At 38.0% G+C, this 12,627-nt stretch overlaps 1 protein-coding gene and 1 non-coding gene across 3 annotated transcripts in view; both read right to left on the reverse strand.

The window, feature by feature from the left end:
* dtx4a (deltex 4, E3 ubiquitin ligase a) overlaps nucleotides 1-6,459 on the reverse strand; it is a 26,013-nt gene extending 19,554 nt beyond the window's left edge. The window contains exons 1-4 of one of the 2 annotated variants that reach the window (XM_016289091.1): nucleotides 6,165-6,459; nucleotides 4,796-5,013; nucleotides 3,183-3,200; nucleotides 1,156-2,134 (exon numbers count right to left, since the gene is read on the reverse strand). In XM_016289091.1, the coding sequence (XP_016144577.1) occupies nucleotides 1,156-2,134; nucleotides 3,183-3,200; nucleotides 4,796-5,006 (1,208 nt within the window). In that variant the 5' untranslated portion in view covers nucleotides 5,007-5,013; nucleotides 6,165-6,459. The remainder of the gene's footprint in view (nucleotides 1-1,155; nucleotides 2,135-3,182; nucleotides 3,201-4,795; nucleotides 5,014-6,164) is intronic. The other variant, XM_016289092.1, reaches the window with a different exon arrangement.
* Nucleotides 6,460-6,723: 264 nt separating this feature from the next.
* Nucleotides 6,724-6,795, reverse strand: trnaa-cgc (transfer RNA alanine (anticodon CGC)). The gene has a single exon. It is a non-coding gene; the product is annotated as a tRNA-Ala (tRNA).
* Nucleotides 6,796-12,627: the final 5,832 nt, after the last annotated feature.

Below are 12,627 nucleotides of genomic sequence, written 5' to 3' on the forward strand. Positions count from 1 at the left end.
ACAGACTGTAAGTAAGTTTTTTTTTATATTTAAAGAGTTTTTATATTTTATTTTTTTATATATTTAAAGCGAGTTTTTTTGCACAGTGTAGAGTAGGGCTTGTTGTTTGTCATTTCTCCGATCACAAATGCAGACATGGTTTTATGTTTACGCGGCGCGATGCAATGCAACGTGTAAAAAGACAGTATAAGTCATTATAATCCATAATTATGTCCCCACTGGATGCAACGAATGCCTCGTTTATAATGGGTTTTAATGTTTTTGTCTCATCGCTCCGGCCGGACAGGGCATCACAGTATGGTGAGGGGCGTAACATTTCCGTCACATGCTTGAGGTATTCGGCCAATCACAACGCACTGGATAGCTGGCCAATCAGAGCACACCTCGCTTTTTCAGACCGAAGAGCTTTGTAAAAATCGACGTGTTTCAGAAAGGCGGGACATAGAGGAGAAACAATAATGTACAGTATGTGGAAAATAATGTGTTTTTTAACCTTAAACCACATAAACATTTCATTACACCAAATACACAAAATAATGTTCTTTTTTAACAACATCATATGACCCCTTTAATAAAGGCAATATGCCAAAAATAAATCTTAAAAAAAAACTCAAATAAATATTACTATTTAAAATACCAGTTTTCTATTTTAATAGATTTTAAATTTATTCCTGTGATGCAAAGCTGAATTTTCAGCACCATTACTTCAGTCTTTAGTGTCACATGATCCTTCAGAAATCATTCTAATATGCTGATTTGATGCTCAATAAACATTTATTGTTATTATAAACGTTGAAAACAGTTGTGCTGCTTAATATTTTTGTGGAAATAAATTTTTTTCAGGACTCTTTGAGGAGTAGAAAGTTGAAAAGAGCAACGTTTACTTGAAATCGAAATCATCTGTAACACTCTAACAGTCTTTACTGTCATTTTGGATCAGTTTGATAAGAGTGAATTAAAAAAGTCTGACCCCAGAATTTTGAAAGCTAGTGTACATCATTGGAAAATAGTAAACCTCATTCTGTGAAACGCTCATGAGATTCCCAATCGCAGCTGTCACGATTAAGGTTACCACCCAGAAATGGCCGTGATCCCTAGAAAAGCAGAGTATCATTTCATTTACAATCACAGACAGCTCCAGTCGTGATGACTTACCCTGATGCAATGAGTGCCCGTGACTGTGCCATGGCGATTCTCTGCAGGGCGGGGCGGCTAAGGCCAGCCAGACTGCTGCGAGGCGGCACTGGAGCGGCACAAGCGGCTGAAGCCGTCGACACGGGACCCAGAACACGAGCAGAGGGCGTGGGAGCGCAGGTGGTCGCTGTAGATATAAGGGCGTTGGAGGGTGTAGGTGCAGTAGGGTTGGGCACTGAGGTCGTGTGGGGTGTGGTGGAAGGCGGCGGGGGTGGCGGCACAGTAGGTGGAGGAGGACGGTTGGAGGATATCGACATGGCGGCAGTGGCTGAGCCCAGCAGGGAGAGGGAGTGTCCAAAGCCTCCGCTAGCACCCGAGGTCGAGTTCCTATGTGGCGAGAGGACTCGGGACAGGGATGGAGGGTGAGGCAGGGTAAGGGAGTATGAGTGTCCTCTTGATGGCGCTTTTGGGCTCGGCGGCTTGGGTAAGGGCGGGGGCTTCCGCCCGAGAGTTTGTGCCATGCTAGGGGTCTTGATGCCTAAGACTAGCATACACTGATGGCAGGAACACGGTTGACCCAGTGAAGTAATAGCAGAAGCTGGGAGAGCTCCACTGGGATAGGCACTGCCATTCCCTCCGCTGACCCCCGAAACACCCACCCCCAGGAGTCCACCGCTTCCAGCGGACGACCACGCGTGCGGTTTAGGCAGCGGGCCAGAGACGAGCGGGTAGGCCAGGTCTGAGCGCCTCTGGATGCGCCGGCGCCGCTGCGTCTGTCCATTGATCTGTGTCATACTCTGTAGGTCTATAAGGTAGCAGAAGCCCAGTGGTGTTAAGTCCAGCCAGGGCTGCTGCCGGTCCCGAGCCACCTGGATGGCGATGCTGACCTCGGTGTCGTACGGCGTCCATGAGCCCGAGTCGTTCTCCCATTCCCACACACATCCCTGACCCGGAGCCGACCGCGGGTCGTAGAAGCTTCGCCGCACGGGTCTTAGCGTACCTTTAAGGAAGAGCAGAGATGAGTGATGAGTACAGTTTCTATTTCTGTCTTAATGTATTTCCTTGAAACAGGAATTTGGACATGAAGGTAAAAGGATTGGTTCACCTAAAAATTTTAATTCTGTCATCATCCAGGCACCCTCGTTTTGTATCAAACCCATAATACTACTATCTTTGGAACACAAATGATCTATATCTATTTTATTATGAACTTATATTATAATCTCTATGTATATCCATTGAGCAGTGTTTATACACAATGATTTTTGAAGCTATAAATAAAAACATTATTGTTGAAGTATACGTCACAATTAAATACTGTAATACTGTTTGTAATCATTTGTGAAATTGACTAGCAACTTCTGTGAAAATTGTTTTCATGTTTTTAATGCATGAATATCTTGGCTGTGTGGGCAAAGATGATGACAAAATATTAAAAAGATATGTGTTTTGAAGATGAATGGAAGTATCACAACAACCCCCCCCCCAATGGGAGTGTATTATTAAATTGTAAATGCGTGTACAAGATAAGTCACCTTTATTAATTGATCCACCTTGGAGAGCAAGAATGCAAACATTAGATGTATTTTAGTACTACACCAACATTTCAGCAACCAAAAATATTCAGCCAAATATCCTCAATCAATCAATCAATCAATCCATACAAGGGGTTGTCAAATGATTAATCACATCCAAAATTAAAGTTTGTTTACATACTATATGTGTATTGTGTATATTTATTATGTGTATATAAATACATACATTTATACTTTTTACAAATAAATATACAAAGTACACACACATATATTATGTAAACACAAACTTTTATTTTGGATGCGATTAATCACTATTAATTGTTTGACAGCCCTAAAATAAATAAAAATTGTTTTCATGTTTTTAATGCATGAATATCTTGGCTGTGTGGGCAAAGATGATGACAAAATATTAAAAAGATATGTGTTTTGAAGATGAATGGAAGTATCACAACAACCCCCCCCCCCAATGGGAGTGTATTATTAAATTGTAAATGCGTGTACAAGATAAGTCACCTTTATTAATTGATCCACCTTGGAGAGCAAGAATGCAAACATTAGATGTATTTTAGTACTACACCAACATTTCAGCAACCAAAAATATTCAGCCAAATATCCTCAATCAATCAATCAATCAATCCATACAAGGGGTTGTCAAATGATTAATCACATCCAAAATTAAAGTTTGTTTACATACTATATGTGTATTGTGTATATTTATTATGTGTATATAAATACATACATTTATACTTTTTACAAATAAATATACAAAGTACACACACATATATTATGTAAACACAAACTTTTATTTTGGATGCGATTAATCACTATTAATTGTTTGACAGCCCTAAAATAAATAAATAAATAAATAAATAATTCTTGAAATCATTGACAAAAACAGTGCCGTTTAATTAAAGCTTCTCCGATGCATTTTGACTGTGTCAGTGTCTTTTTTTTTGTGTGCACACATTGTAAAAAAGATACAAACTTGTAAACATGTCAGCCGTGTGGACATAGTTAATAGAGACTGAAAACGATGCTAGAATAGCAATTCATTACATGTAATATTTTAGGCTGTGATATCAAGCTTGTTGCAGAAGCTTGTGGCTCGTTGCAGAAGAACTTTACTACACCTGCTTTAATTCATCATCTAAGAACACAACACCCTGAACAGAGTTCAATTACCAAGTTACCCAAACTGAATTATCGAAACTTTATTTTCAGTTTCGGGTTTTCAGCCAAATGAGTCTTTAACAATGCCAAATGCAAAGATACGCATATTAAAATGTCAAGGATGTTACAACAGTTGAGCGACAGCTGTGACAATACACCGACAGCACAAGATAACTTTCGTTATGTCTTTCCAAAGCAAACCTCTAGAATATATTTCAGACATAATAAAAACAAATAAAGCCTTGTTATGTCTGTTCCAGATTCCAAAGTACAAGAGAACTGTGCTACAGTCCAATTAGTCAGACAGTCCAACAACACAAAGGTTATCCATCCGACCCCCCTTCATGTCCTCGCTCAACTACCATTCATTTATCCATCTCCTCCTCCCTCGTGTTTTTGGAGCGATGGGCCGCTACCCTTCGCCGACCCTATTCTCCCCATTCCTCCATCTTCCCATGAAGTCTAGTCAGTCCTGCACAATGGCCTTTGTCAGCATGGGTGATGGAGACTCCCAAAATTCTGACAGCCAACAATCCACCCCTTTGTTTCGGCTTCACGTTGCCCCTTGTTATAGGTTCAAATCATTCCTTCCTTCCTTCTCGCCAGCAGAGCACTGGTGTGCATTGACAAAAACCATTAAGAGTTCATGGCAGAGCCAATTGAACTCTACACTGAATGACACATAAACAAGTGAGAAACTGATATCAGTGATCTGGCTTGAGAAAAATGAAGAGGCTGTTGCTGAAATGAAGGTTTTGAGGCCCAGCCTAAACATTTTCATAGCACACTGAGCTTCCAGAACATCTGCAGACGTTTGCCTTCAAGCCATCACAATACAGAGCTGAGATTATTAGCGCATTTGATTGATCTCAGAGTAAAGGAACCATATTAATAAAATACAATGGATGTGCTAGAAGATGCATGATAAAATCAGGTAGTACGTCGTTCCCTCTCACCGGTATCTTGCCGAAACTGGTGCATAGACTGCAGGTCAATGATGTACGGCGACAGACGCGAGTCGACCTGGCCCAGCACCACGCCCCCGGCGCCGCGAGGGTCGCTGCGGATCACCGCCTCGATGTGATGGGACACCGCCGGGCTGTAGGGTCGCCAGCGCCCGTGCTCGTTCAGCCATTCCCAGACGACCACGGCCGAGGCTAACAACATCTCATACCTACGCGAGGAAAATGAAATCACGTCCACAATAATGACATCTGATAGCGTCTTGACTCAGTTCATTATTTTGCCGCGTACGGCACAGGTGCGTTTATAAGCAAGCGATGCATCTGACCACAAAGGGAATGTTATGCAGCACGCTGTGGCAAGCCATTTTAACATTTATTCCTCTAAACTAACTACTATATATATTCTGTTTCTGGTGCATGTTTTTCAATCAGTAAACAAAAGATGACTGGTGCACCTGTCATTTTCACTAATAACATGTATATTACGTATTTCTTTCCTTCTTGTTACTATCATTACTACCTAGTACTAGTAGCGTTGCCTATTGCAGCTTTACTAGTATGTAATTATATTAGACACTGGTACCTAGTATACATTTAAGCTGATAATAGAAATATATTTCCACCTCACTAATCACTGTTTTGCCTTTTACTGGTCATATGTATTGACTTTAATAGTAAGTTTAAAATGTTACAAGCAACCATTGGAATACACTCTAATTTGGTGTGTAATAAGCAGGTGTTCGTGTCTATTTAGCTGGCAGGAGAAAAGAAAAACATGTAACAGGTCCTAGCAACAACTGGAATAAGAACCAATGAGTGAATGGTAAACAATTAATAAATGATCCACAGATACCTGTAGAATTCAATAGCAAAAATGTGCAATTTGTTACGAGAAGACGTTACTTTTCACTTTTAGAATATTGACCAATAACACATGAAGTACTAGTAATAGTGAAAAAGAAACCGTTATGGTTGAAATAGGTACTTACTAATAATACAATTAAGTATTAGTAATATAAAATAGACAGAGACGTTAAATGATAAATCAGCTTGCCACAGAATGTTGTTACATGCAAGCCATTTTAGTAAGGCATTTTCTTCCATTGCATCCTTAAAAATGACCACTTCGATACAGGAATCGGCAAAGAGGATCTTTAAACCTGTTCGCCATCATTAATATTCCCTCTCTTGAAATATATAAAATAGTAGCCTTTCATTTTGTGATGGGGGCTCAGTTACTTGTTTTATCTGTCAATCACAACCCATATTTTCTAACAGAACGTGCACGATGCAAGCACAGTGCAAAGCAAAAGGCCCGTTTTCTCCCAAATGCGACGAATTAAGACATGCAAGCACTCACCAATAAGAGATCGCTCGTGTTTACTCGTTTGCATTCAGATCGTTGAAGAAGCAGGTAAATCCTTGGGCGAATCCATCTTAACTTGAGCAAAAAAGTATCCGTGCGATATAACAATAACGTTAGTCCCAGATTAAACGCTAATCGAATTATTGCATCGCTTTAAAACGCATAGTCGACGCAACGCGCAGTTAACGATCTCCTTGAAGACATGACTCGTTTACCTGCTGCCATGTAAAGACATTTAAATCGTATTCTTATTCCAGCAAGGAATGTGCAGGATTCTTCGATTGTTTGCGTGCGTCTGCCTGTGGCCACGCCCACTGGGGCTGAACTGACCAATGGCGTGGCGATGTTGACGCCCACTGGCGTTTAACCGACCAATGGTCAGCGCAGGAGTGCAACTTCCGACTCAAGTATCTCCTCCCCAAAACGTACGTGCAGTCGATGCTTTTCTACAGATATAAAATCTGTAAATTTAGCGATTGTCGTCGCATAAAATGAGATTAAAGTGAGGTTTGTGTTAAGAGTCCGCTCTTGTCTTCTTGGCAGAAAAGGTGAGTGGAGATGCCGGGGATTGAACCCGGGACCTCATACATGCGAAGCATGCGCTCTACCACTGAGCTACATCCCCTCTGTGCTCCTCACCCGGAAATCGTGGCTATAGTAGTTATAATCGTGAAATAACCTATTGCTATCTATATGTAGTATATGGATATGTATCATATGCTGGAGCTAGACCTCCTCTGATGTGGCCTATGGGAAACTGAATTCATTATTTTCATTTAATTACTAAAGAAATATTCCCAGGACTATGAGTGTGTGATTGTACTTATAAGTTAAATGGCATAATTCAAGTATCCTCTCAATTTATGACTTTAAAAAGCCGACATCGTCTTATTTTACACAATTAGCAAACATGCATTCGTTCTCATCGTAACCCCTGTTTAAGGCTATAGTAGTTATAATCGTGAAATAACCTATTGCTATCTATATGTAGTATATGGATATGTATCATATGCTGGAGCTAGACCTCCTCTGATGTGGCCTATGGGAAACTTAATTCATTATTTTCATTTAATTACTAAAGAAATATTCCCAGGACTATGAGTGTGTGATTGTACTTATAAGTTAAATGGCATAATTCAAGTATCCTCTCAATTTATGACTTTAAAAAGCCGACATCGTCTTATTTTACACAATTAGCAAACATGCATTCGTTCTCATCGTAACCCCTGTTTAAAATGACCGAAATCGATAAGAGATGTGGTTCATGGGCAGTGTTGCCAATTTAGTAATTTTGTTGCTAAATTTAGCAACTTTTCAGACTACCCTAGCAACTTTTTCTTCCAAAAGCACCTAGCAACAAATTTAGCTATTTTTCAATTTGATTTGGCTACTTTTAGCAACGTTTGTTAAGTGACTCAAACAATAAAATGGCACATTTTACCTCTAAATTTCACAAAAAGAGGAAACCAAAGATGCCTAGAAGTACACACATCACAGTGCAGTTGTTCATTTTGATAATAATAATTTAATAATTGTTCATTTATGATACACCTCGTTAGTAGCTTGTACCTGTGATTGTTGATCAGTTAGTACACTGTAAGAAAAATATCTAGAAAAATGGCAAAGGTACTAATAATTTTCCAGGACATCATCCGTTGTAACCCTGTAACCCGAAAACACAAAATACAATGCGTGATTTAAAATGCAGGTGATTTATTTTCTTAGAGTGTCGCATACTGACTACTAATACACTGCTCAAAACTATAATTGTTCAGAATGTGTAGTTTTACTAGTTTACTAGCTAATAAAAACAACTTAAAATCGTTCAAAAGTGTTCAATGTTGTATATAAAAAAAAATAGTTATTTATATTTTAACATTATATTATGCGTTTTTAGTGTTTTACGAACAAATCTAAATTAACATATAAAATATATTTTTGCTGGGATTTGATGTAGTGACGCAATTTTGCGTCGTGATTACGTAATGACGTCATCGCGCAATGACGTCACAACGTCATTTAGCAACATTTAGCAACAAATCGACCTTCCTTTAGCAACTTGAGTTGGCAGCACTGTTCATGGGTTGAAGCCTCAAAATGGCTGGCTGGATGCCCTAATGCTATATCAGGGCAAATGTCACGTCCAGGTCACATTCATCACAATGGACATTTTAATGGCTTAATTTTCTTGAAACAAAATACATATTTCTCATGATTTGATATGCTCTACACGTGTTCTTGACGGGTTTTGTGAGAATCACACATTAGTGGCTACAGTGAGGTCATATTAAAACATAAAACAATTTTGACAATAACCGTATTGGCATGAAAATATTTTTTTAATAGAAACATATTTACATCTCACACAAATGTTAACAAGTTTCACGATGTATTTTCACACAGTCAGCATTTGCAGGGGAAAAAACAACAATGGGAAGTGGATAAAACTAACAACTTACAGAAAATGTTGTGGAACCGTTTTACTGGCTTTTAAAGCTAACACTATAAGGCCTGCTGTTTCATATTTGAAGTGCAAATCTCCTCTAAATGATCAGCATGACCAACATTAAGCTTAAGAACCTGTTGCACACAATCTACTATATGCCTTCTGTCATCTGATCCATAGTTTATTGATTCGTTAGCAAATAAAAGTTTTACAAGTATTGTAAAAACACCCCCTTCAGGGTTGATACACGTCTTTTTACTGTGAAAGTTTTGAAACGTAAGAATAGTAATAGGCTATTTCAAGATGAACACTTACTGGACTAAATCAGCGTATGTTTTCTTGATTATTCATACATCATTTTTTAGAAAAATCGTGTTCAAATGTGAATATCTAATATGATACAACAATCGTTCGAGGAATGTTTATTTGTACATATCTCAATCATCATTATATTGCATTACATTATATGTTTTGCCCCCCCCCCCCAAATACAAAACTACAGAGGTTGGATCATAAAACTAAGCATACCTTACTATGAGTGACAACTGACATTTACATGCATTTTATGTAAGTAGTCTTATATACTATTAGAAACATCTCATTGATTTACATTACACGCTATACTTTTTCCGTATAAATATCAGCCAATGTTTGATGTATCAAATATGATACTCAACAACAACAACAAAAAAACACACATGAAAACTTTTTTTTAAATGTGTTTGAAATAGCTTGTCTAAAGGTCCAAAAATATTTACATAAAAAAAATTTCATATGGCAGGCTTTTAAAGGGTTGAACTGACTCTTAGTTATAAAAAAAAAAATGTTGTGCCGCCCACTGGGCCAAGCCACCTTATTTCTATTATTTCTATATTAAATTCAAAAGCAATGTCTCTGTGCTTTTCACAAAGCAGTCAAGTCATTTCCATCTTTCTTCTCCTCAGACCAAATTGCACTACCTCTAAACGGCTTCAGATCTACAAGCAATTCCACTTTCTCTGCATTCTTCACCTCTTCACTTTTATCCTCCTCTCCTGCTGCTGCTGCCGCCTCCTCCTCGTCTTCCTCAGCTTGATCCTTCTCTTCAATCTTTTCCATCTGCATCTTTGCCCTCTCTCTCAGGTCAACGCTGGAATAGTCATCTGAAGAATCATCCCTGCCGTCGTCATGTTCCTGTTGCTCTCCCTCCTCTGTGTATCTGTCATTCTGTTTGTCCTGTCCTCCACCCTCCTCATCCTCTTCGTCGTGACCTCCTATGTTCTCCTCGTCATCACGCTGTTGAGGCCAAATGCGGACACCGAGTCTGTTTTCCACAACCCCGACTCCTTGTCTCAATCGATCCCGTAGGCCGCCAGGGGCGAAGACTATGCGCTGGACGGTGTACTGTCCATTTGTGTCCGCGTTAAGTTTTTTATAAAAGTACAAAAGAGCCAAAACAAGTATGATCCATATGAAGAGGAGGGCGATGACAGCTGGGGTATTGTCTCCATCATTACTCGTGTCTTGTGCCATGACTAAAGAGACAGGGACAATTAATGCAATAATTGAATCAAATGACACATTTATAAAATTCCAAATGATGCATTTAATTAAATATGTTTTAAAAAATCCAAATAATACATTTATTCAAATTATACTTGAATTTAAATACAATATACAAGTAAAAACCACATTTCTGGACTCAGTAAACTGTAAAAATGCTTTTTAGAAGTTGAAAATAAAGATTATTGGAATACGTTTGGCAAGAAAATACTATTTAATTCTTTCTACTTCAATTTTTCAAATTTAATGAGTCACTTGCATTTCTTTGCAACTATTTCTGAAATTTACCAGCAATTTTTTGAGCGAAAATTGTTTCTATACCAATTTTTGCAGTGTACAAGAATACATAGCAATGCACAGTGTCTTCATCAGTGTTATTTTAGTATCAATATACTATTATATTTATAAATATTTTAGATACGTTTTTATTTTTGTATTTTCCATTTCCAAGTTTTAGCAAATTTGTTGCGTGTTTTTGTCATTTCAGTCCATATAGTTTTTATTCATTTTTGTTTCGCTTTTAGTTTTCTTTATTTTAGTACATTGTTAAACTGAAAATGAAATTAGAATGAGAAATGTTGCTCTGGCAACTAGTTGAAATAAAATAAGTATATTTATTTTATATAATTAACTTTATTTAGAGTAACATTTATTTTATTTCAAGTAACATTTTTTTATTCAGCAACATGCAACATGTTTCATAGACTGTAATAACCTGTGGCTTATTTGCCCACACGAACAGCAGCTCCCACCATACACTGTTTGATAGTAAAGCCTCAGAAGTGCAGTAGCACGGAAGTAAGCATGCTTGCATTACTTTTGCAATGCACTTCTCTGTGACACCTTTATACACCCTAACACTGCCTGTTAATGTCTAAATTATGAGCTTCAAACCACTTAACAGCTATTCACAAGTTTTACTAATGAAGCTGTGCATGTGCTCAATTGGATCACAGCAATTTTCTTGCACGGGCAAATGTGTCTCACTGCCAAAATCGTGTGCCAGATTGGATCAAATGACAAATACCCAAAGAAGGGAAAATTAAGTAATGAATTGTTGTGTTTAAAACAACCTGCATTTCATGTTTCCCTAAAACCCATGCATGATATGCTTCTAAAATACTATTTATTTAGGTCGCAAGTGAAAATAGAACAGTAATGTTGAACAGCAGATTCTCAGTGACTGTCTTTTATGAGCATGTCTGTTTTATAGATTTTAGAAATGTTGCTCATAAATATTATCAATAAAATCATACGCATCACATGGCAATACAAATCGAAATTATAGCACAAATGAGAAAACACATTACAAATCTAGTCATAATAACTCACCTTTATTCAACTGCCCTTAAACCCATAGCCCACGAGAGCATAAAATAGAAAATTGAAATTTGTCATGATCATATAGGCAGGAAAGAGGGGCGGGGGGAGAGAGAGAGAGAGAAAGAGAGAGAGGAAACTTGCCATTAGGGTGTGGGTGATGACAACTTTGATTTTGATGTAAAATATACATTTTAAACCCATTTTTCAATATTTGTTATTATTTTGTTTCATTATTTTTTAATTAATTGACTTATTTAACGGTTACTCAAATTGAAAGTTTAGTGGGTAATTTTGAGGTAAGTGTAGGCTAATAATGAAATATGCATATGAATGTAAAAATAATATATCTGGCTTGAACTTCAGAATGATCATCTGATCTAAAAACCTAATTGACTAAATATGCACATTTTATAGTTAAACACAAGTATTTCAAAAGAAAGCATGTTCAAAGATATCTGGTATATGGAGTCCGCACAGGAAGAGTTGAGTGGAACATAGTTTCCTTTAGCTAGAGTTTGAGCGATGAAGCACGAGTCTCTCTCAGACCACATCCTGTTGTAAATGTCGAGTTTAAAGATGCTATGAACCATGAAAACAAGTGTGCCTCACTGCTTGTGCAGTGCAGAGAAGCAATGCGCAATGTAACAAAAGCCTTGATACAGACTATGTCTGTTTGTTACACAACACCTCCAAAGCTGCAATCATATCGTGACATAATCTTTGATATTAGCCCTTCATGTTTTTAAAAATACCTTTTGGACATGCTCTCGCCTCAAGTTACAGTTATATGTCAGAAGGGTTGCGGAGTCGAGATGCAGGTCAAATTTGGTTAGAGAAAAATATTTTTCTCAATCATAGCTGGTCAAGTATTCCTCAAATTAGTTTTTAATGTCACTGCACATGCCATTTTAGTTTTAGAATTAAGATCAGCCTTGGTTAACCTTAAAGGGTTGTTCTGTGTCAGCCGCACCACACGGATACATTGTTTTAGTTCAAATCAAGCACAAACAATGTAGAAAACGTATCCGCGTGACGCAGCTCACACAGAACAGCATACGCTGTTTGCATTCAGTGGATATTCTCCAAAATGGCGCTAGGTCTTACGGGTTTGGAACGACACGAGGGTGAATAATTAATGACAGAATT

Source organism: Sinocyclocheilus grahami, unplaced genomic scaffold (assembly GCF_001515645.1).
Source record: "Sinocyclocheilus grahami isolate Dianchi unplaced genomic scaffold, SAMN03320097.WGS_v1.1 scaffold240.1, whole genome shotgun sequence".
Taxonomy (NCBI): Eukaryota; Metazoa; Chordata; class Actinopteri; order Cypriniformes; family Cyprinidae; genus Sinocyclocheilus; species Sinocyclocheilus grahami.